The sequence below is a fragment of the Trichoderma asperellum genome, chromosome 5, assembly GCF_020647865.1.
Source record: "Trichoderma asperellum chromosome 5, complete sequence".
Lineage (NCBI taxonomy): Eukaryota > Fungi > Ascomycota > Sordariomycetes > Hypocreales > Hypocreaceae > Trichoderma > Trichoderma asperellum.
Window position 1 is genome coordinate 1059683 of NC_089419.1, and position 24106 is coordinate 1083788.

At 50.2% G+C, this 24106-nt stretch overlaps 8 protein-coding genes across 8 annotated transcripts; 5 read left to right on the forward strand and 3 right to left on the reverse strand.

Annotated features, from left to right (window-relative positions):
• Positions 1–1280: 1280 nt before the first annotated feature.
• Positions 1281–3752, forward strand: MUS18 (UV-damage endonuclease). The gene is made up of 2 exons (XM_066128357.1): positions 1281–2136; positions 2235–3752. The coding sequence occupies exons 1-2, from the start codon at positions 1609–1611 to the stop codon at positions 3504–3506; spliced, it is 1800 nt and encodes a 599-aa protein (XP_065984475.1). The 5' UTR covers positions 1281–1608; the 3' UTR covers positions 3507–3752.
• A 283-nt stretch (positions 3753–4035) lies between these two features.
• Positions 4036–5624, forward strand: TrAFT101_008509 (uncharacterized protein; the record flags this gene model as incomplete). The annotated part of the gene is made up of 4 exons (XM_024909695.2): positions 4036–4165; positions 4222–4820; positions 4888–5121; positions 5175–5624. 4 exons carry the CDS (start codon positions 4036–4038, stop codon positions 5622–5624), a joined length of 1413 nt encoding a protein of 470 aa, XP_024762075.2.
• Positions 5625–7953: 2329 nt separating this feature from the next.
• Positions 7954–9126, forward strand: TrAFT101_008510 (uncharacterized protein; the record flags this gene model as incomplete). Its single annotated transcript, XM_024903751.2, has 3 exons — positions 7954–7965; positions 8072–8858; positions 8990–9126. The coding sequence occupies 3 exons, from the start codon at positions 7954–7956 to the stop codon at positions 9124–9126; spliced, it is 936 nt and encodes a 311-aa protein (XP_024762073.2).
• Positions 9127–9530: 404 nt separating this feature from the next.
• On the reverse strand, positions 9531–11761 carry APM1 (AP-1 complex subunit mu-1-like). Its single transcript, XM_024899783.2, has 4 exons — positions 11422–11761; positions 11218–11346; positions 10040–11131; positions 9531–9957 (listed from the first exon to the last, which is right to left on the reverse strand). The coding sequence occupies exons 1-4, from the start codon at positions 11458–11460 to the stop codon at positions 9877–9879; spliced, it is 1341 nt and encodes a 446-aa protein (XP_024762072.1). The 5' UTR covers positions 11461–11761; the 3' UTR covers positions 9531–9876.
• Positions 11762–13770: 2009 nt separating this feature from the next.
• Positions 13771–14398, reverse strand: TrAFT101_008512 (uncharacterized protein; the record flags this gene model as incomplete). The annotated part of the gene is made up of 1 exon (XM_066128358.1): positions 13771–14398. The coding sequence occupies exon 1, from the start codon at positions 14095–14097 to the stop codon at positions 13771–13773; it is 327 nt and encodes a 108-aa protein (XP_065984476.1). The 5' UTR covers positions 14098–14398.
• A 911-nt stretch (positions 14399–15309) lies between these two features.
• Positions 15310–17959, forward strand: TrAFT101_008513 (uncharacterized protein; the record flags this gene model as incomplete). The annotated part of the gene is made up of 2 exons (XM_024899805.2): positions 15310–16048; positions 16200–17959. The coding sequence occupies 2 exons, from the start codon at positions 15310–15312 to the stop codon at positions 17492–17494; spliced, it is 2034 nt and encodes a 677-aa protein (XP_024762071.2). The 3' UTR covers positions 17495–17959.
• A 1629-nt stretch (positions 17960–19588) lies between these two features.
• On the forward strand, positions 19589–21091 carry TrAFT101_008514 (uncharacterized protein). Its single transcript, XM_024910953.2, has 2 exons — positions 19589–20158; positions 20270–21091. Exons 1-2 carry the CDS (start codon positions 20078–20080, stop codon positions 20873–20875), a joined length of 687 nt encoding a protein of 228 aa, XP_024762070.1. The 5' UTR covers positions 19589–20077; the 3' UTR covers positions 20876–21091.
• LYS4 (mitochondrial Homoaconitase) lies at positions 20949–23949 on the reverse strand. The gene is made up of 6 exons (XM_024903750.2): positions 23832–23949; positions 23272–23770; positions 22318–23219; positions 21826–22264; positions 21607–21755; positions 20949–21551 (listed from the first exon to the last, which is right to left on the reverse strand). The coding sequence occupies exons 1-6, from the start codon at positions 23838–23840 to the stop codon at positions 21210–21212; spliced, it is 2340 nt and encodes a 779-aa protein (XP_024762069.2). The 5' UTR covers positions 23841–23949; the 3' UTR covers positions 20949–21209.
• Between the last annotated feature and the right edge of the window lie 157 nt (positions 23950–24106).

The window sequence follows — 24106 nt, forward strand, 5'->3', positions numbered from 1 at the left end:
AAAACGTGCTAGTCGCAAGACCCTTCTCTTTGTTGTGAGTGAGGAGAAGCATTACCAAATGATAGTCGCCTCCATGTAAGAGATTCCTGAAAAGCAATGTCATGGCGAGCTCCACCGTCTCCGCCCCCAAATCACATCTACAGTACACACTTGCATTGCGATGGCCTCAAAACCATGGCCGAGCTAGCAATGATTCTTAAAAAGTCAATCCCCAATCGAGATAATGATCTGCTGGCGCCTTTCTCTGGAGCCTTGGAATAGCGGCAGATGACAAACCAAAGTGAAAATGATGCTTCTGGTAATGAGAGGGGCTCCACATGTGATTTCATAAACGCTTGTGGCGCCTTGCCACTAGCCGTTGGTTGAATCGATCTCTACGCATAAATGAGTTGTCCGTCCACCAGCCATGTGCTTTGGAGAGCTTATTATGAGCAGGCATATGATGATTTCTACCGCCACCGAACTCTAGGGTTTAGCAATTACAGAAAGCTACAGACAAAACTCCCCCCTCGAGGATCCCTCATAAGTGTCAGTGCGGAGTAATCCGTGGGCTAGCACCAGTAAGCGTATTCATCCGTATCTGTGGTTGGCATGGATGAGATCATGGTGATTTGGAGATCGTGAACGCCATAGAGTTGCTCCTTCAGGTGTCTATTCCATCGCCATGCCCAACTGCAGCAACGTCTACAAATCGATGACAGCTTCAGCGGGGGCTCGCCTCCGGATTAATAGCAGTCCTCCATTTGTGTCGCCACGGAGTTGTGCTCCGTGGCACGGTGGCACCAGGCACAGACAAGGGAGGGTTGCATCATGCTGATGCGGTGGTGCTCCTTAGCATCACTTACAACCAGAGTTGGCGCTAGAAGCTCCAAGAAGCTCTACCACCTCGCAGCTGTGGTTTGCGGCTCGTAGGTAGCTCGGCCAGATTGTTTCTCAAAGAACTAGTGAGATGTGCAATAGGTCATCTGATAATAGACAGAGCTGTTTAGCCCGTCTAGCTAAAAGAGACGTGCAATGCCGCCTTGAGACATGAGCTGGGCCGCAATTCGCCAGCGAAAGTTGGTGGAGTTTCCTTGGCGGAGCTGGTACGTATCCACCTGCGCACGATCCCGATCGAGATGGTTTGGCGGGCTGATGACTTCATCGAAGTCATGGTTATGAATCGACGAATCTGGGATCTGGGCAGAGATCGAGGCCTCAGGCGTTGCTGTGGCACCCTATTTGCCCGCTCTCGCTTGTCTTGGTGTCTTATTACGCACATCCCCCTTTGACCAAGGCTTATTTCGTAGAGGTTAAAAGCCAGGGCGGCCGTGCCTTATTGTGCAGTGCCCCACGGACAACCTGCGAAAGCGTGAACATCCATTTTCGTAACCAGTGCAGCGATATTGACTCGTCACAAACGCTTGATCTGCGCTGCCTTGGTTGGAATAGTTGAATGATATATAAGTCTGCTGAAAGATGATTTTGTGTGCTTGACACGCCTCTAATCCATCCCTCTTGTCCTTGCAGTGCACTGCCGCGGCACTACTGAGTAGCTCTCAACAACTCTCCCTCTCATCTAGTTCACGACTAGTATTACGCCGGCCACTGGTTCGTTCATTTCGCGAAATGGCTTCCAAGAGGAAGAAAGGGGAGCCATTTGTAGCAGAGCCACCTGCAGCCAAAGTCCGACGTAGTTCGAGAAAGACCAATGGAGGTATTAACCAGCAGGACGATAACCCTCGGCAGGGAGATGGATCGAAAGCACCCTTTGGCCTGGCGGGCGGCTCAAGTCTTTCGCAAGAAGCCTTTCAACGGACCATGAAAGAACTTGGAGAGATGGGTCTGAAACTTCAAAGTGCAGTAAAAAGACAGCGATTAGCTGTGGAAACCTCAGATTTATCCAAATGTGATCCCGAAAGGGTTCGAGAGGAGGCGACTAGAACCAGGCCGGCCTTGAAGAGGAGAGCAAAAGAGAATCTCGAGGAAGCCACCGAACAAAAAGTTGTAGAGAAGCCCAAAATCGTCGAACAAACGGAGACAGCTGATACATCTGAGGCAAATGCAGATGCGGACACGACCGAGAGGAGTGCAAGACGACCGCCGCCTGTCAATAGCGGTTTCCTCCCATTGCCGTGGAAAGGGCGCCTCGGTTATGTGAGTACTGATGCAGTCGATTCGAAGACCATTTTGACGGCTATCATCGAACCTTGCAACTTGATTATTCACATGGAGGCTAATGCGAGTATGCGTAGGCCTGTCTGAATACATATCTCAGAGCAGCTAACCCTCCAGTCTTTTCATCTCGAACTTGCCGCATTTCGTCAATCATCGACCACAGATACCCACTACAAGATCCAACACAACCTGAACATCCTACAAAAAATCGACCAGACAAAACAAAGCCGCCAGATGTCCAGAGAGGGCTCAAATTTGTACAAGATCTAGGCCTTGCAAATGCAAGAGACATAGTTAAAATGTTGCGATGGAACGACAAATATGGCATCAAGTTTATGCGGCTCAGTAGTGAAATGTTTCCCTTTGCAAGCCACGAGGAGCACGGCTACAAACTCGCTCCATTCGCCGCCGATGTACTGGCCGATGCGGGCAAAGTAGCTGCTGAGCTAGGTCATCGCCTTACAACACATCCGGGACAGTACACGCAAATTGCCAGCCCTAGGAAAGAGGTTGTGGCAGCTGCCTTCAGAGATCTCGAATACCATGACGAGATGCTATCGTTGTTGAAATTACCAGAGCAGATGGACCGAGATGCCGTCATGATCCTGCACATGGGAGGCACATATGGCGACAAGGCAGCCACTCTGGATCGTTTCCGCGAAAACTACTCCAGGCTGACCGAGGGGGTGAAAAGGAGACTAGTCCTAGAAAATGACGACGTCTCATGGAGTGTCCATGACCTTTTACCAATCTGCGAGGAGCTCAATATTCCTCTGGTTCTGGATTATCACCATCACAACATCATATTTGACCCCAGCGTCCGCGAGGGTACCCTGGACATTATGGACCTATACGACCGCATAGAAAAGACCTGGACGAGAAAGAATATCACGCAGAAGATGCACTATAGCGAACCGACAGCGGATGCTATCACTCCTCGAGAACGGCGGAAACATTCTGCGCGCGTCAAGGTCCTCCCCCCATGCAAACCAGACATGGATTTGATGATCGAGGCGAAAGACAAAGAGCAGGCCGTTTTTGAGCTCATGAGGACGTTCAAGCTCCCAGGATGGGATCTTTTTAACGACATCGTTCCATATGAACGGGACGATGAACCTAGAAAAGATGCTGCTCGGGAAGCGAAAAGAACAATAAAAAGGAGCAAAAAGAACGACATTGATAGGGACGTGAGGGAACTAGGCTCTCCGAGTCTGATAAGCCCAGAAGATTTCGGCATGGGAGGGCCGCAAAACCGGGTATATTGGCCGTTGGGCATGGAAGAATGGCTGCGTCCAAAGAAGAGGGAGGCCAGTAAGAAAGACGAGGTGTCTGTAAATAGTCAATATTGAACTTGAAGCATTCAATCCTGAAAATGAGAGGAGAAGAGGCTGTAGATAGATGGGTTCTCGCTTATACACGCTGAAAGAGGCCAGCCTAGTGGTGAAGGATAGCGACTTGTTATGGGAGCAGGACGACGTGGATGAGACATCCGCCATGGCGAAGAGAAGCAATTCCGGGAGAGGGGCTGTGAGTGACAGTTTGAATGTAGTATTAGCAGTATTCATCTATATAAAGAAAAAAGAAGAAAAAAAAAAAATTGCCGAGCCGAGCATTTCTCTGAGGCGTCTTCAATACTGAGATCCTAGCTTTTTTGGGCAAGCGGCAACGAGAGCTGAAGCTTTAAGAGCTCCGTGCGAAGAAAACTTTTTCGCTGATTTAATGGATATTCGCACTGTATGAAAATGCTTTGCGTCTATCAGGCACCTTCGCAGAGTTTGTACTCTACACCAAATATCATCTCCAATTCTTTTTTTCACTGCAGCTCTGCTTGTAAATTTTTGATTTTGAGTTATTCTAAGCGGCATCATAGATTCCATCATGTCTACCAATGATTTTCAAAGCCATACAACGGCGTTCCTTGATTGGTTCAAGTCGCTCCCTGGGTCGACGTTTTCTGACCATATCGACATTAGAGACCTCCGAGACAGAAATGCAGGCCGCGGCATAGGTTTGTTGGCCATTGAACTCCAATTGTGGCATGGCAATGATTGACAAAAATGACAGTGGCGCTTCAAGATATTCCCGCTGATACAGTCTTGTTTACTGTGCCACGAAGTGAAATTATCAATATCGAGACTTCTGAGCTTAGAGCGAAGCTGCCAGATGTCTTCCTCAGCCAGGACACTGCCATGGAAGTGGATGACAAGCCGCAGCAAGATCCTTGGAGCACGCTGATTATCGTCATGATGCATGAGTATTTCAAGGGAGACCACTCAAAGTGGAAGCCCTATCTTGATGTCCTTCCAGCCACGTTCGAGACTCCCATGTTTTGGTCCGATGCCGAACTTGATGAACTCCAGGCGAGCGCCACACGATCAAAAATTGGCAAGGCTCATGCTGAAGAAATGTTCCACGCCAAGATTTTGCCAGTCATCCGTGGAAACCCTGACGTTTTCCCAACTAGCCAGGCTAAGAGCGATGAAGAGCTTATCCAGCTAGCGCATCGCATGGGAAGCACGATAATGTCATACGCTTTTGACTTCCAGAATGAGGATGAAGAAGAAGAGGACGATTCTGAAGAATGGGTCGAAGACCGTGAGGCCAAGTCTACAATGGGCATGGTGCCAATGGCTGATATTCTCAACGCTGATGCCGAGTATAACGTATGATCTCACCTACCACAAACCTAATCTCAAAAGGGCGACTCATGAACTTACTCGCATCATGCAGGCACATGTCAATTACGGAGATGATGCCCTCACTGTGGCAACATTACGACCTATCAAAGCTGGCGAAGAGATCTTGAATTACTACGGCCCCCATCCTAACTCTGAGCTCCTTCGTCGGTACGGATACGTGACGCCGAAACATTCTCGTTATGACGTCGTTGAGCTTCCATGGGAGATGATCGAGAATGCTTTAGCAGCAAACCTGAGCCTGTCAAGTGAGCAGCTAGAAAGCGCAGTGGGTTTTACTCTAATGTTGTGAATTCTAAACACGTGCTGATGTTAAATAAGCGAGAGCTTTTGGATTTGGACGACATCGAGGAGACATTCGTCTTGGAACGAGAATCAGATGAGCCTAATCCAGACGGCACTTTCGCCAATCCAGCTAAGTTTAGCGAGATACCAGAAGATCTCCGAGAGCAGCTCAAATCAATGCTCAAGGCCATTCGCAAAGTGGATCCATCATGCATTGTCGACAAGCGAAAACGTGACGAGATTCAGAATACTGTACTCATCAGGGCGCTTGACACCCTCATGTCACAGTATCCGACGACAATCATAGAAGATGAACTAATTCTTGCGGGTAGCGATCTTAGCGAGCGGCGCAAAGCCGCCGTTACAGTGAGGCTGGGGGAGAAACGATTGCTCCAAGAGGCTAGAGTCTATTTATCGGGGATCGCTTCCGATGCCACTTCGGACGATGCTCCAGCACCGAATAAGAAAGCTAGGCGGTCAGACTGAAGCGACATATCAGTTTATGCGGCCAAAGTGGCACTTTGGCCTTTTAAAAAAGATATATCATCTGTGTAACAAGGCAGCCTGGTCGAAATCGTTGATCACACTCTGGAGCTGGTGAGCCTCAGAGATCCACCACCAGATGGATGCGAACCACCTCAACAACCAACGCCTTGTAAGGCAACCAAATCAGGCAGCCTCAGTGATTTCGTCGAATTTTTTTTTTTTTTCTCTCTTATATCTCTCATTCCCTATCTCATGAATAGAAATCTTTCACTCAATCATCATACACTTCAATCCTACTCTTGTTTACCTTGAAGCGAAATACTTTCCAACGCGCAATCTCCTGTTTTCAAACTTTGCCAGTGGCTGCAAATTTATTTTATATTCCACAGTCCTTGTTATTTTTCAAAAATGAGTGTAACCGTATTGTACCACGTTCACCAGCAATATACGCCGCGTTAATCGCGCGTGCTTATGATTGGGGAGAGTTTAGAGACTCCAGGTAAGCAGACACAGAGTTGTCGCCAGGCCCTAATCAATACTAACAGCTCAAGAAAGTCGTGCTGCATTCTGTATTCACCGCTTCATCAACACATCTGCGATACCTTACGATGAGGGCCTAAGGTCTCACAACTGAACTGGGTATGCAAGCGATTGCATATGCCTGGGGCAATCCATTCAAATCGACCATTAGAATACCAAAGAAACATCAATACTGTCGCTAAAATATCGTGCAATGAGGCAATCATATGCGAGCGGTGACATGGAACCATGCGTTTTCCATGTTACGTGGCGCCTTAGGCTCTGTCTAACAAGACAATGTACGGATCCCGGTCTATGAAGCGTTTTGGCACCCTTATGTTCAGGCTGACATATAAGACAAAGACTTTCGGGAGCGGAAAGTGCTCTACCCGATAAATCCTGTGCTTCGACTGAGCGAGGCCTGAAGTCGACCTCCAGCTTTCGTGTAACCCTCCATTATATGGAGTTGCGGATCTGCTGTCTCATAGCCCGAACATCATTCAGCTGCTGGCGCCCAGACAATGACGAGCCTGCCAAACGTTTGCGTTCTCCTGACACACTTTTTTTTTCGCCCCTCATACTGAGAGGTTAAAGCCTGCTGCTAGTTTTGGCTAGTGCAAAATGATAATCTGTCCAGGACGTGGCGGCTTGTCGCATGGTTTCATATTGGGACGGCCACTTCAGCATAGCAAACTGCAACACCTTCGCATTCATACGTCCTTCCAGACCCCACACCTGTGTGTTCAAACCGGGATCCCTCGTCATGCATGTTGCTTTGCCAATATGTTACCATCAGTTGACAGCGCTCATTTTCTAGCCGATGGGGGGCGAACGGGGGAACACCCTTCCGGCCGCAGCCTTGTCGCCCACGCCGAGTAGTGATAGGCCCGTTCAAGGTTTACGAGTGCCCAAGGTCCATAATCCCTTTGCCCCGGTCAAGCTATGTATCTATTGGTCCACTGCCCCCAAAGGGTGTTTAGCTTTGCTCTGCGACATTTCTAAGCTTAGGCTGGGTTCTGGAACCGGCAAGCCTGCCTCCACTGGAGTATCTCAGAGCCCCCGGGAAACCACTGTTGGTGGCGTCAGTGTACAGGAAACCCGGCATATTCGACCTATGACAGCATTATAGCAGCGGAAGAGCAGCGCGGCTGGCATAATCTGCTAGCCCATCCCACCGCTGGCAGTATCGTGAAGGTCTTGTGACCGGTGGTTGGTGAAGTGGTGTTGTGTACAGCTGGCAGGGCAGGCTCGCTCTGGTGGGACATTTAAGAGAGAGCCCAATCGCTTCTTCACATGCGCAAGAAGCGATAAGTGTGCCAGTGGGGGTGAAGGAGCCAAATGGAAAGCTGGAGGTCCAGTGGAATTGCAACTTGCTCTCACCGGTTCATCAATGGCTGTCCACGAGACACTACCACATATGTACGTCGACGTCAACTTTCTCCTGGCTCTTACGTTGCCTGAATTTCAGCCGCAACTCCGCACGGGATTCTCTCCTTCCTAGCCCGATCTCATCACCAGCAGTCGGCTATCTTCATCGTATTGTAATATTTGATGCCTTGCATCTCGGCCCAACCTTGACTGGTAACTAAGATTAAATACATAGCTTTGGGCAGCGATGCCTGTGGAGTTTATTCAAAGGCCAGAAAAGAGTTCAGAGCCGCAAATTCTTAATATGTAGCTCAGTGCCGCACTTTGAGGCTCCATGTATCATCTTTACAAGCTTGTTGTATCATTGACTTGGTACCTCGTTTGAAGACCACTTCTGAGCGCGTTCATTTACACCATACGTTGATGAAAACAAGAACGCATTATGTTTGGCAGCGTGAGTTCTTCTTTTTGGCCGTTGACTACACGACTCATTTGTCGTTCCCCTTTTTTTGCCTCTTTTATAGAAGTGCACAAAGTACTAACATGCAGTACCGTCATAGACCAGTACCTCGCATAAGCATTCGAGGGCTCATAGCCGAAGCAACAGCTACTATAACCCAACGAGCTTTCTCTTTGTAGTCAACAGGCTACGCGTGCGACTTGACGAGAATCTACTAAACGGAGATCCCTGGTACAATCGTGTGCCACCGAATCAGCCCAGCGGGTTTACCGGCGAGATCCCCAGCTATGTCATGCGATATCAAAATGGCCAAGTAACGACAGCTCATGGATATGGATGGTGGCGGGGAGACTTCCTTGGAACTGCGTGGCCTCCTGGCTATGTTTGCCTGGCTGGTGCTGATGGAAATCCGGTTTATACCGACAACGGTCAGCTACAATGCGCCGAAAGATACAAAGAGCTTGCAGTGTTTTCGTGCAATCCCCTACTCCCTATCGTTGTTGACAACGGAGACCCACTGTCTACCAGTGCCGCGCTGGATCGGAGCCCCCTGCTCTTCTTCCATCCTCCTTCCCAACCGGGAGTTTCACAGGCAGTACATCCGGACAGCCCTATGGGACCAGGTCCTGCACCTTGCAAGTACGTTGCGGGAACGAGCCCAAGCTGGATACCCAGCCTGGTGCCGAAAACATATCGCAACCCCTATAATGCAGTTGCGTCAGTTGGCCTTGCGGGAGAGCTGCCCATTGTCCTCGGCCTGATGGCGTTTAGCGAACCCGGAGACGCAGAAGACCATACTTCAGTGACGCAAACGTTTCTGGGAGATAATGCAGCCCGTGGTAGATGGAATGGCGGGTTCTGGAACCATACTGCAACCCCGAAAGGCTGTAAGTATTCCCCTTTTCGTTGTATTGCTGTGGCTTTTTTTATTTCTGGGTCTCTACAATCTTGAAGCCCTGCTCTTAGATTCTAGATGCTACTACATCAATGACGCAGCAGAATGCTAATCTTATAATAGATGCACTCTCCACCGGAGAAGACCCACGAGGATTCTTCATTTCCATCTATCTTGATCCTGACAATCCTGATTACTCCACTGCAGCACATATTGCTGAATTGGAATGGAGGGGTATTCTTGTCTGGGACAATGAATAACCTTGGGGCGATGAGGCTTTAAACGACTGCTTCTTGTTTCTTTCTTTATCCTCTCTATGCTCCCCTGAATTTTTGTTTCAGTTGTTGATTTATTCGTGATGTTTCACGCATTTATGACGATTTTTTTTTTCGACTTGATCACGTTTTACTGGAAGAGTGGACAACACATGATACGTTACAGCCTCATTTAGGAGCACCCTTGGATGTATCTGCTTCTTTATGATTGATGAATGAGGCTTATTTCTTTTCCCCCTCTCCTTTTGACTTGCTATTGCTATTTCTGCACTCGATCGTAGCTGGTACGATAGCAGCACTCAACGACAGCACTTTTGATAGGATTCACGTTTCCGGGATAGCTTCAATTTGAAGAATTTCCAAAGATTCAAATGAAACAAAACAAAAACTGGGATTTAAATCATGTGAAATTTCAGTTCATTTGATGCCATCCTGTCTTAAAACGTTATGTCGACATAATAGCCCTCTTTGTCTAGATCAGCCCTTCTTCTCTTTTCCATCCTCTTTCCATAAAAATCTCAAGAGTCCCCATTAAATCGCTATACTGTGAAGGACTCTACATGAATATAACAACGACTTTTGCCGTCCCCTTTCCCTCAATACGCTCTTTTCGATGCCGCTAGCTTTGATAGAAAGAACGGCCTGCCGCTTAAATTAAATACGCCTTTCATTTCTTTCCTTACTCTGTCGTCCTTCTCATGTAGTTGTATGTCAAAGTGAGGTTATTTAAATGGTTTAGACTACATCAGGCAGTCGAACAGCGATATCGCCAGATTGCGTGATATATCGGACCCAGGGCAGGGAAGGATATTGAAGCTGAAAAGGACAGAAACAGTAGATTAGCACAATATACACATATAGAAAAAGAGCCAGGAGATTTGCGACTTATTAGACTTACCTTGGGCTCAGTAATCTTGAGATATCGGACCTGGATTCCACTTGTTGTGAAGTAAGGAATCTCAAACTTGACTTGGATCGGCCGCTTAGCTCCCTTGCCACCGATTCCACCCATGCTGCCTCCAAATCCACCCGTCATTCCACCACCGTGCTCGTCGTCTCCTCGCACGCTAGGAAGACCAAGTTCTGCGCGCATGAGGAATTCCTTGTTACCTCCAAATTGCTTAATCTTCCAGACGATGGCGCTCTGTTCAGGGGCATAGTGAACGGAGCCGATGTTTGTCCTGAAGCGAGGGGAGTCGGCATCATCGGGCACAGGGACGATGATTTCGACATTGTTGGCCGTGCTTCGTCGCTTGAACTGAGCCTTGGCCTTGAGCATGTATTCGATACGGGAGCCGGAGTGAGATTCAACGAGACACTCGACCCAGATCAGGGGTTTGACTTGGGTGTTGAGGCGGTAGGACATGAGCTCAAATTCGCCATCGGGAGGGATGAATGAAATCGTTCGGTCGTTTTCGAAGCGGGAAAGTCGAACGCACTGGTGGAACTTGACATCTTCCATCTCAATAGCCTTACCACGCGTTGTCCGGCCAGTCGTCTCAAACATGACTTTGTCGTTGAGTCCCAATCTTAGCTCGGGCATACCGCTGAGGTAGCACTTCATCTTGATGGCGCCGAGAATCTCACTCCTTAGAACGTTTCCGTTGGCGCTGACGAGGAGGTTCAAACTTTCAACAACATCCAGGAAGACCTCGTTCTTGCGGTAACGGATACCCTCTGATCGCCAAGACACGGCATTGGTTACGGCGATTGGTGGACGTGCCTGGATCTCCAGTTTGTGTGACTCTTGAGTGATGTACTCCTGCAAGATCTTGGATTCGGTGGTCTGGGGATAGCCAAAGTCCATCATCTCGTCGAGAAGCTCGTAGATGACGACGAAGTTGTCGCGGATGGATTCTTCCTCCAGGGCCTTGAAGTACTCGGTGAAGACCTCGACGACCTTGTGCAGGAAGAGCAGGATTTCGGCGGCATTGGTGTTGCGCTTCGTTAGCGCCAGGAGGTAGAGGTTGTTGTGGCGTATGTATAGATACTGAGTACACGTGTTAGATGCTTCTACTCTCGAGTGGCTGTATTTGCATATGGCCATAATTGAGGGCTGTCTGGATAGTTACGGACATTGATTCCTTCGTGGGAAAAGCATGGCGGAACGGCTGATGATTCTTCTTCGGCTTCTGACAATAGGACGGGGAACTTTTCGACGGCGGACATAGGGATGTCACCCCTATAGTTTCGAGCAAGGAGGGTCTGACAGATATTATATTAGAATCAAGCGGGCCAAACAACGCATCATCTCATGATCCCCGTTTCACTTCACAGTACCTTGCCCTTGAGATCCAGAAAGAAGAGCGCGGACGCCATGGCGAAGATGATATATGAAGATGACAGCGGATGTCAAGGCGGCCAGGAGATGTGGCGGGGCGGAGGGGCGCTCAGAGGGACAACTTCGGGGATTGGCACGCCGGCCAGGGACTGAGAAAGACGCGAGGCGGTCTCGTCATACACAGATCACAGGTCTTGGGATTCCTCTAGCTGGCCGGAGGGACGAGTTCAGAGCAAGGCGGGTATCATGGCGGCTTCGCGACTACGTAGCTGGAAATTAGGCCCCTACGAATCGGACAGCTGAGGGCCTATTGCGGGACAGGGATAGCTGCAGCCGGCAAAACTGCGGCAAGCCTTGATGATAAGAGTCACGTGGAATTGATCGGTTCCTGAGTAGCCCCACTACGCTGGAAAAAAAAAAGTATGAAGCTGAGATTTTTGTGTGGACGCTTCTTTTCTTTTCTTTCTTTTCCTCTTCAACGCACCCATTAGACAGTGCAACTCATCTTTTAAACCTGCGATTGGATGGCATTCTGTCATGACAGCCGCGGAGCCGTGGATGAGTTAGCGATTTCGAGGTGCGGAGAGGAAGGAAAACTTGTTTTCATATTCGGTTCTTTAAGAGCTGCCCGCGTGTGTCTTCTGCTTTTGGGCAGGATTTGATTGCTTGGGCGGCGTCAGAGGGGCCGGACATTTTACCATCGATGAAGCCACACTGTAATTTGACTTGACGACTTTGGACGTTGAAACCGCTGTTCTGCTGGAAGCGCAACGATGTCGATAAGTCGATGATGATTCCCTTGTGCAAACAGCAGCGCCTATCACGTCTCTAGCTCAATGTGGCATGGGCAGCGGCAGTAACAGCTGCGTGAGCTTACTTGGCGAGCGAGCTTCCGCCAACGGACCGGCTTCGACTACACCACACCGCGCGACGATGGATGCCAGCCCGTGGCAAGCACTGCAGCCGCCCAACCAGAGAGAACGTGAACACAGCCTGCTGTACAGTACGGAAATAGGTATTGCACGCTACCTGTTGATCAAAAGGGGCAACGTAAAAAAGCATCATGTGATGGCCGAAAGCTAGCAGCGTGCCGAGTGGCATAGCTGGTCGGAGCTTTTCTACGAATAGATGTATGGCCGTGTGAGACAGCCCGTTGAACATTGTTGGGGAAGACGTCAATGTGCCTGTGCTAGTACCCGATTCCACTGCCTGATGATGCTGAGGTCTGAAGCGATCTGGAGATGTGCTGGAGTGGTGGTGTGCTTTAGGGAAGCGGGCGGCCCCTGCTGCTGCTGCTGCTTTTCTTCTCCTGAAACAACGCGACGCAAACGCAACGGCAACGCAGACGATGCCGTATACCTCGCTGATGAACGATACACAGTACAGAGTACGTTGTAAGCACAAGATATCCGAGATGTCTCATCCGGGGTCCCCGCATTTGAAATCAGATTCGGGGTAACTGCGAGGCCATGATCAGGCCCTTTAGCGACGCCCATCTCCTGCTACACAGCTTAAGCTTTGTTGGGAATTGTGGCTGTTCAAGTATTAGTCTGGTGTGTGCTGGATGCGCTACCACGAGCCCGTGCCTCGCCATCGCTACCACCTCAGAAGGGTATTGGGGATGGAGATCAAAAGTCTACGGCCGGCTTCAACTCTACGAGCGCTTCCCCACACCTGGCGCGTAATTTGGTGAGAATTCTCATGGCCATGTGAACATCAAGCCCTCCTTTGATACAGTTAGTGGCCCCAAGTTGCCCCTAAAGGCCCCCACCAGAAGGAGAGTGCAGGCAGTCCAGGCTTGCCAGTAAAGACACGGACGTGCTAAATCTCAATCATGGAGGGCGAGAAGCGGTGGGAGGGGGAAAAGCACATGAAGGCCGGGCCATGGCCAAGCAGGGATTTCGGTGGGGGCAGCAGTTGGAGCAGAAAGGAAGAGCGTCACATTGCATGTGATTATGTGCTCTTTTCCCCCCTATGAAACACTCAGGCACGTGCTTGGAGCAGGCTCGAAGCGGCCCCGAACGCCGGTTTTTGCTGATTGGGGCTTGATTTAGCAGCAGTGACAGCACCACCAGCGAGGAACTATTGGAGGATTGGGGTAGTTGACGACGGCAATGGCTCCGGCTGCTCTTGGGGAGGGCGACTAATGTAGGATTTCGACTTTAGCCGTCGTACAAAGGGCGAAGTCCAAGTCGTTGCTGTTTCGGAGAAGCAAGTGATGGGATGCCGGCGCCAAGCTGTTGGCGAGGATCAATCCACCTCCCAGATTGACTGATTCATCGCGATGTGCTGCACAAGCATGGCACAAGCCTCGCTGTCAATGGTGAATTGAGCTGCAGCCATTTCAATCAGCTTCCCAATCGGCCGCTCAAGTCGGCGCAATGTCTTGCCTCCATGTGGCATTTTGGCAGCGCCATTCCGCGGCCGCTCCACCCACGGGACAGCTGCGAGCGAGGGAGAGAGAGAGAGGAAAAAGAGAAGCCAAGAGACGGGATGGGACTCTGCGTACCGGTCTCGCAGCAGGCATCAGCATAAAAAAAAAAGTCCATGACATAGTATGGAATCTTCGCTCTCTCTTCCACGCCTGCAGCTCGACTAGCACATGCAAGCTTCATGACTTGTATACATGCTAGCAGGTAGGTAGTACACAACTGCATCCACCGGGACTGCTCCATAACTCCCCATCAGGCCCCCCATTGATGGCATAAACAGCTGTCCGCATGTTCCAGGGCCCGGCGCCCTCTCCAAGGACCCTGCCAGACCCTGCAGAAATGGGGTAGCCGGTCTCAGCGCCTGACCTTGGCCTCGCGAGAATTAGAAGTGCTCCGGTAAGAGGTGCTCCGGAGAAGCAGCCTAATTGTCTAGCATGCCGCCGCCTGGCCCAATGCGGTGCTGAGGTATCGACATTTGCGTTAGTGCCAGGTCTCGTACGTAACAGCCACCACAACACGGCGTCACAGAGTTTCCAGCAAGCGGACGATCCAACGAGGGAGGATGTGCAATAGAGGCCGAGCCCGGGAAGCAAGTCTAGAAAGCGACAGCCCATCCTTTTGTAATAGGCTGCAGGCTGGCACCGGCACCAGCATCAGCATGGGGTGGGTGGTTAAGAAGAAGATAAGAGAAGAGAGAGAGAGAGGTGGACAGAGCGTGTAGATTCATATACTACCAATATCTCGACTTTCTTTGCTTGTGATCCAGGTACCGAGTGACACGGCGAGTGCTGTTTCGTCCTGACTCGGCGCGGTGAAAGTGGATTTGCGCTGCTCTGGCTACTTTTACTTTTATTTCCATTCTATGCCTCTGCTGGGTCTCCCTGTTTGTTTCTTCAGCAGGGTCAGCAGAAGAAGAAGAAAATTGCTCCACGGGAATAGTGCTGCTGTTCTCGACAGAGCGCTGCTGCTGGCATTACCCTCGTCGGCCGTGTTTGCCCAGGCTTGCAATTGCCGTGGTCCCTCCCTGGCTCTTCTTATCACGGCCGTCATCAGCATCATCGCCGTTTGCTATCCACGTGCTCAGACCACCCTGGGCTGTTCAGAGCTCTCGTCTCCTTCATTTCTCCCACGCACACTCTCCTCCTCTCCTGCTTTGGTGTGCAGACTTGTTGGGCGAGGAGCTACTGCAGCAGATCGAAGCCATCATCGTCATTCGCTCGTTGCCACTTTCATCATTCTGCCTCCCATCGCATTTTGCCCTTTCTTGCGCTTGGCAGCGCGCACACAGCCCGGCCTTTATTCCCGCCAAACAGAAACCCCTGCTGCTTGTTAGTATGCATTCAATTTCATTACCAATTGCTGCCACAAGTACATAGTACCGCTACCCGCAGTCAGCTGGAGCCGTTTGCTTGCGTGCTTATCAGCCGTTTTTTTTTTTCGCCCTCTGCCGCAGATATGGACCGCAATCACATGCATCGCCAGACGCTCGCCAGCAGCCACAGCTATCCACCAGCTTCGGCCGGTCCGCCCCTCGGATCATCTCTAGCACCACTGCCGCCTCCTCTGCCGCCTCGACCTCGACTCCCGCACATCGACTCCATCGCCTTTGACCATCACGACCCCAGATCGCCGGATGCAAACGCAAACGCGCCGCCCCTGCGCACGCTGTCGCCACGGCCATTGACGCAGCACCCGCCAAACTACGCGCAGATTCACCATCACCAAGCTCCTCTTGCGCCGCCATCGCTGTCATCTCCGCCGCCATCGTCGATGCACAGCCATCGCCAGTTCGCGAGCCCGTCCGAGTCCGACAGGCTTCCTCCGCTGGTGCACCATGACGGCGACAACCGCATCTTGCCGTCACTAAGCAGCATCACCGGCGACATTGAGCCGCATCGCCATCCACAGCACCAGCACCATCACAACCCGCCGCCGCCGCTGCAGCCAAACCACTGGCCACCGTCCTTCAATGCTTCATCAGCCTCATCATTAAACTCGTACCGACAACCACCGCCGTTCCTCGCGCCCGACAGCCCTGCCACAGTCATGGACGTGGATGGTTCGGCAAGCATAGCGAGTGCGACTTCGCCCTCGCCAGATCGCCTCTATGAGGGGACACCAACACCGAGCAGCCTCACACTCGACGACCCGGACGTGCGACTTGCGGCCGAAGCACTGGGCGATTTGAGAGCAGGTGAGTAGCAACATTTTGGAGCATGGAGAATGGGAATTGTTACGTCAACTGCTTGTAACAGCGAAATTCTCTTCTTTCTGTCCCGAAGAATCAATCTCACTCATTGCCGTCGTTGCCAAGTTGAATACTAATCAAGTGCTTGATTACACAGATTTTGTATCATCACCACCCGACACCTCCTCGCTGCCTCCCATGAGCCCACCCATCGCTCCGTTCCAGCCTCAGCAGACAAAGCCCAAGTCACCGAAACCCGAGCCTCTATTATCGCTCCTCACGACCGCTCACCCCCTCGTCGCATCTACGATTGGTGGCGCCAGCTCAGCATACGGCGGCGCCAAAAACTTTTCTCCGCGATTCAAGTCGGGCGCCGAATATGTCGAGGGCTACTTGACTCCCCTCGCCAACACCGTCAACTCTGTTGGCAGAGTGACTGGCGTGGAGGGAGGCGTACGATGGTTCCTGGGCTCTGGTCGTCGACACCCAGCGCCAACTTCAGACCCCGACCCGAACGGTTCCAACAAGAGACGAAGGACAGGAGAGAGTAGTAGGAGCAGCAGCAGTGGCGATCTCCGAGGGTCGCCGGACGCCAACGGCCTTGATGACTCGTCATCTGTCGTATCTTCAAAGACACCTCGCCGTTTATCGACCGCCAGCACTGTAGACACGCTGCCAGCCTATGACGATCTGCGCTCGCCTGCGTACTCTGAGACAGCGCCCGCCACTCACAAGCCGCCAAGCAGCCAGCCGTGGCAGACTCGTCTTATGATGTCTACATCGGGATTGAGTGTTGCCATGAGCGCTGAGAGCCTGCGTAGTTTAAAGTACTGCTTGCGCTGGCTTCGATGGACCAACGACCACATGAATCGAGCCATTCTGAACCTGAAGCATACATTGGAGGAATTAGAAAAGGCGGAAAAGAAGGAACAGTCGGAGGGAGAATCATCCACAGGCAACTCAGACGATGCCGGAGCTATGGATGTCGATGGCACGGAAAAGAGCGTACAGAAGCCAAATCCGTCACGAAGCGAACTCGCCGCCAAAATTAACAGCCTCAAGGGTGACATCCTCAAGACCCTTCAAGATGTCATCAATAACGTATCGAAATACGCCGGCGGCGCGCTCCCCGAGAACGCTCGAGTGCTTGTTCGCCGCCACCTTACCAGCCTTCCACAGCGCTTCCGCCTTGCTACCATGTCTGAGAGACAATCGGATAACGCCGACAGAGATAATGACTCTGCGTTGCGCGAGGGTGCGCAAAAGGTACTAGTGCTGGCCAAGGAGGGCCTCGACATGGTAACACAGGTGACTGGTGTTTTGGACGGAACGATTGTGAGCGCTGAGCAGTGGTGTGAGAGAATGGGAAAGAAGCGAAAGGATGATAGAGAGGAGGAACAACCCGCGACTATGCAACAGGCCGAGTTAAACGGCGACGTAAAGATGGGCTAAAGTTAACGGATGAAACCCTAGAAAAGTTCCGATTGTAATGGGATTCAAAGAGGGATGGAACGACAAGATGAGGGCCTGGTGAAGAAGAGCTATAACAAAAACAACAACAGACCACGGTTGAAAAGTCCACGGGCGGAGAGATATCCAAGGAGCGCGAGAGACGAGATAGGGCGACAACAGGACTTGATCTTGTCTCTGGTTTCTGGGCCATGATGAGCCTGGTGTGCAGAAGGCGCAGCGGGAATGATTCGCTGATATAACGACCAGTCGATTCTCAAGATTTTCTTATGTGTTTCATCGCGACTACCCACACATATTCCTTCGTTTATACCTTTTTTCCCCTACCTATCTGGAGTTTCCAGTTTGTCCAGATGATGTCTCAAATGTGTAATCTACGAGTTTGTTAGACAGGGAGCTAAAGGGACATTTTCCTTTTTTTCTTAATTTTTTTTTTTTTTTGAGCGCTGATTATACTCTTGCCTTCCTTTTTTTTTTTTTTTTGTTTGGTCCATTGTTTCTCTTTTTTTTTTTTTTTTTTTTTTTTTCCTATGAGCTTTTCTGAGATATGGAGGCTTTTTAAGTCGATGAGCGATCTTTTCCTTTTCTTTCTTTTTATTTCTTTTCTGTTGTTCTATGTATTTATCTGTATTTGAAGCTCGAAGAGAAAAAAAAGTAGCGAGTGGTACTGTTAGGATTGGGGAATGCGGGATGCATGACTTGCGAGACAGCAATTGATAATTTCATTATGGTCATTGTTCGTAATGGTATTATGTATGAGTGATATTCGATGCGTATGGCCGGCGTGGTCTGATGTAGATTCTACTTGACGATTGTGGATCTTGTCACTTGCACATACCTATTTTGGTGTTGTTGCGAAGTGCTCTACCAAGACTCAACCTAGGCCAGCTTGTATATTAAACATAGCAGGGGAAACATCATGTCAGTCGAAAATTTCCCGCTTTCTTTCTCACTCCGCTTGGTTTTCATTACTGATACAAAGATGAGAGCTGACAAATTCGACTCTGCCTGCAGCTGTATTTCCATTCGGAGAAGGGCCGGAAGTGGCCAACTTCAATCCTCGAGGAAGTATGTTTCCGAATTGTGTGCTTTTCCTAGCTTTGGCAGTTGAATATTCCTTTCTTTGAGTAGAGCAAATAGGATTAACAATGATTGCTGATAAAGATTGAGCCGGATTCCAAACTTATTCTTATTCCGAAGGTGGGTGGGTGGAGGTAGCCTGAGAACATGACAAGAAACTTGGTGTCCAATGACAGGACCATGCACAAGTAAATATGATGAAAATTGCCATCCTATTATCAATACTACAATGTTTCATAAGCAAAGCTGTACACATTTGTGCATTTCCTTTCCCCCCTTTTATATGGCTGTTTGTAGAGTCTGACTGCGTATGGCTCGCTATAGTAGCATAAACATGAATAGCAGCATCGCAAGCTAGAGCTAGGAATAAAATATACTTTTTTCAGGTTTGAAACCAATTCAACAATCCAATATACATGGATCAGCAAGACGCGTTGGGTATAATTGACATATCAAGATGAAAGATGGATTCCTTGTAATTTTCCTATAGATGCAATTTACATCATCTATCCCGTCAACCATGTTCCAAAACTCTTCTTCAACGTCAATAGTGTCAGCTGAATGGAATCATTGGGGTGGTTTCTACGCCATCAACTGTTCTATTCTAGTCCAATACACCACTCAATAATCTCGTATGCTTTTACACTTCTGATACTCCAACTATAGATTCCAATCCCACTGCTCACCAATCCAAAACAACCCGAATGCATAGTTGCGGAGATAATTACAAACCCACCAAATCAGACAACATTAACTCCATCGTAAACGCTTGTCTCAACCATCATAGAATCTTTTACCGTGCCTCAATCCCGGAGACAAGCCCTAAGTCCTGCCCTCAGTCCAGGGTAAGCAAAACGCAGCCGCTTCCGCTGCGGGACATGCCGCCGTCTGCACGGTATCATCCGCCGCGCCAGAGGAATCAGCAGCCCTGCGACCCCACAAAGGCCTTCATTTACGCGTAGTTACGTAACCTATTGTTCGGAAGCTCTTCCGCCTAGGCTCTTCCTGTATAGCAAAATAGGGCCCGTTCTGTGCCGTACACCGCAGCGTAGCAAATCTGTTGCCATTTCTGGAACCTGCCGCGACGAAACAGGGGTTAGAGGTTCATGCACAAGCGGGGGGGCCGTAACCAATGCGCTGGTGAGGCCGGGCAGACAATATGGCCGATTAGTAGAAGCTTGGAGAAGGGCAAGGAGATGAGTGGACGATCGTGTGGAGGTTGGGGGGGAGCTGGTATGGGGCTGAGGACGATGGAGGAGATGAAAGGAGGGTTGGGGAGGTGTATAAAGAGGCTTTGAGATCACCAGTTGTGGAAGAAAAAAAAAAAAAAAAAGTAGAAGAAGCATCCAGACAGCTCTACATCAATACAACAACAACTACAACAACTTCAATTAAACAGCACACTCAGCCTGCAACACTTGCAACTCACAACACTCTTATACAAACATCATCCTTTTAAATCTTCAAAACAGCAAACTCATCACAATGGCTCCCAAGAAGGTCCTCGTTGTCCTCACCTCCCACGACAAGATTGACGCCATCAACAGGCAAACCGGCTGGTACCTCGTACGTTGCTCATATCCCCCCCCCCCCCCCCCCCCCCCCCTCCCCCTCTTCATAATGAGAAATAAGAATAATCTCAAAACTCGTCACTGACCCTCTCAACTCAACACCCAGCCCGAATTCGCCCACCCCCACCACATCCTCTCCGAGCACAACGTCCAATTCACCGTCGTCTCCCCCAAGGGCGGCGCCGCCCCTCTCGACCAGGGCTCCATTGAGCTCTCCAAGGAAGATGCCGTCTCCATGTCCTTCTTCGAGAACCAAAAGGCCCTGTGGGAGAACACGGCCACCATCAAGGAGTTTCGCGGCCGCGCGGCCGAGTTCGACGCCATCCTCTACCCCGGCGGCCACGGCCCCATGTACGACCTCGTCGACGACGCCGACTCCATTGCCCTGATTGAGGAGTTTTACCGCGCCGGCAAGGTGGTTTCTGCGGTGTGCCACGGCACCATTGCGCTGGTCAATGTGAAGATTGATGGCGAGCACATCATCAAGGGCCGGGAGATTACTGGCTTCTCCAACGATGAGGAGGACTTTGTCAAGCTGACCAGCGCCATGCCTCTGCTCGTTGAGGACAAGGTCGTTGAGGCTGGTGGGAAGTTTGTCAAGGCGGATATCTTTGGAGACAAGGTGGCGGTTGACGGTCAGTTTGTTACTGGCCAGAACCCGGTTTCGGCCACGTCTTTTGCCAAGGCGCTTGTTACTGCCATTGGTGCCTAAGCTGGTGGATGGAAATCATTGTATCGCATTCAGTTGTTGTTGCCTTAGATCGCTTGTGATGGACTAGAAAATCGCTTAAAGTTTTTGCTTTTATTTCACTCTCAACCCTGAAACTGATGCTTCTCAATCGACTGCTTTTTTTTGTTTCTTTCCCCTTTTCCTAACATCTTTCTTCAAGTATATACGTTGCTCGCACTGGTGACCCGCCAATTTTGCAAAAGAATACAAAAAAAAAAAAAATTGACAGATAACAAATGGCAGGATATCAAGTCTATACATGATGTATGTAAATCATAGCCAAGCCATGATCAAAAGGCTGTATGATTCAACTCCTTCACTGTGAAATCTGAGACTTTACCCAGCCTTCCAATCCTCCCTTGGCAATAATCTCCTGAACGTTCGGTGGCAGTTCGCCAACCTTTTCGCTCCACGTCTCTCCACCCTCCTCTGTGATGGTCACTCTGCTCCTGCGGACATCCCACTTGAGTTTCCAGCCGGTGCGGCGTGTAAGGACCTTTTTGCCATCCTCGTTCTTGAATGTTTCCCTCAGCCGTTGGATAAGGCGTGGCAGCTCGATGCCCATTAGAGCATTGTTAACGCTGTTTCGACTGAAGATGTTACCGAAACTGCCAGCCACAACAAGTGGGATCTTCTTGGCCAGAATCGATGTAGCGGCCTGTTCGCCAGTTAGATATGAATGTGAAGGGGCGGATGCGCTAGAGATATCATACCTGTTCTCGGGACGAGCCACATCCGAAATTGTAGGGAACTACCAAAATGTCGCCTTCACGGGCAGTGGTGCGGAATGCAGAGTCATAGTTTTCCATGCATACCTCAGCCATTTGCTCCTTGGAGATGTTATCTTGGTAGGTATATTTACCTATACGGTGGTTAATATACGCCGACGTCTGGATGTTAAAGAAAGGAAGGAAAGAAGAAAGAAAGCGTACCAGGGTAAATGCCGTCCGTGTTAATGTTGTCGGAATCGCAGAAAACAATTTCGCCCTCAATGGACTCGGGAAATCCGGGCAGGACATCGGTCAGAGTATCTTCGGATTCCTCCACCGGAGCCGAACTGGAGCCGTTCAGATCTTTCTCGGCACCAGAAATCATGTTCTCTGCTTCGTTGAGAATCTTATCGAGAGCATCTTCCACGCTCATGGCCCTGTCGGCCTCAAGGTTTCCGCTGCCCTCTCCAATGATAACCTTCTCAACCCCTTCCGGCGCCTGATACCAGCCCGGGCCCCCGATGTAGCCCTTCAAGGCACTAGCGGCGACTACTTCAGGGCTGGCGAGATATGTTGTCGCGTCTTTTGCGCCCATTCTTCCGGGGAAGTTTCGGTTCGAAGCGCTGATGCCTACCTCGCCAGGCTGAAGAAGACCAGCTCCCTTGAAGAGTGTTAACTAAATATTCCTATTAAATAAACAGAAGCATGACATACCAAACCAATGCATGGTCCACAGCCCGAGGGCAATACATGTGCTCCACCGTCAATAAGCACCTGCCAGTCACCAGCCTCTTCAGCGATTTTCTGTTCGGGGAGAGAAGCTGCGGCGATATAAAGTTCGACACCTGGTGCAATCTTGGGGATGACACCGTCTTCTTTAGCCGCTTCTCGGAAGACTTGAGCAGCGCTTTGTAAGTCTGAGGCACGGCTATTCGTGCAAGAGACGATATAAGCCTTATTTACGGGAATCTTCTGAGCTTCGATATCCTTGAGGGGAGTTGCGATTTTAGGCGTATTAGGCCCGGATATGAAAGGAGACAGAGTGGACAAGTCGAGATAGAGCGATTTGGCGTACGTAGCACCGGGGTCGGCCTCAACCTGATTTCTCACCAGCTCATCTATGCGCTCGTGGGTGAAGCGCCCCTTGCCGCCTTCAAACATGGATGCTAGAGTAGCCTTTGCTCGTAACCAGGAGATTAAGACGGAATCCACGGGGAAGACTCCGGACAGAGCACCCCACTCGGTGGTCATGTTCGAGATGGTCAAGCGGTGATCCACAGGAATGCTTCGCAATGTTTCTTCTGATCCAGTAAACTCGATGCAGTGATTTAAGACCTCATCCTTATTGAACAAGCCCGCCAAAGCCACGATCACGTCCTTTCCGCTGACTCCAGGTGGAAGGATGCCAGTAAATGTTACCTTGGCGATAGGTGGCACCTGAAACCAAGTTCGTCCAGTCGCAAGTACGGAAGCCGCATCAGTTCTTACGATGGGCGAACCAACCGCTCCCATTGCTCCGTACATGTTCGAATGCGAATCAGATGCGACAACAACAGTGTTCGGCCAAGCATAGCCCTCTTCGACCATGATCTGGTGACCGATACCGCGGCCAGCGCCTGTTGTTGTTAGTCTTTGACCGAGCTTGTTGGAGGACGGAAAGAAGTTTACCGTAGAAGTCAATTCCATGAGTACGGGCAAACTCTTGCAAAAACGCATATTTCTTGAGGTTAGACTCGGTCTTGTTCTGTATGTCATGATCCAATGTGAAAACCACTTGGCGATTGTTGTGGATTTTGGAGGCTCCGATGTTTAAGAATTTTTGGACGATTGGGAAGGAATTGTCGTGTGACATGCAGTGCTGCGGCTGAAGAGACACATAGTCCCCAGACTTGACAATCTTTCCAGGCGCAAGACCAACTGAATGCTTCTGTATGATTTTCTCTGTCCGTGTTTGAGGCGAACTGGAAATAGAACTTGGGCTGGCGGAGAGTAGATCGGAAGCCTTGCGCGCCTCTTCAAGCATGGAGTGGAAAGCATCTGGTCGTCGGGAGGGATGAGAGGTGCTGAACGCATGCTGTCGGTAAGTCGGAAGTCGAGAAAATCGCAAGTGAGAGACGCGGCGAGATGCGACTCTCGTGACTGAGAGAGCCAAGGCCAAAGTCCTGGGCTGAAAATTTGTTAGTCAGAGGCTCAGTGAGGATATCGCGATCAGTAGGACATCGTCTTACTCCCGGCATTGTGTCGAATGGGCGTTGCGCCGCTGCTTCCTACTGAGAAAAAAAATTAGGAAAGAAACTCAGCATATACCATTGCCACTTAGATCCTCTTGAAGCAATAGTCAAGCGGCTCAATGGCTGGATATAAAAAAAAAAAAAAAAAAAAGGGAAAAAAAAATGATGCACTCATTCAGCCTCTGAGCAATCGGAACTGCAAGCCGCCAGAGTCAAACCCCACGTCCCGAATTCGGCATCCTGGACCACTGACATGCGCCGAATTACTAGGC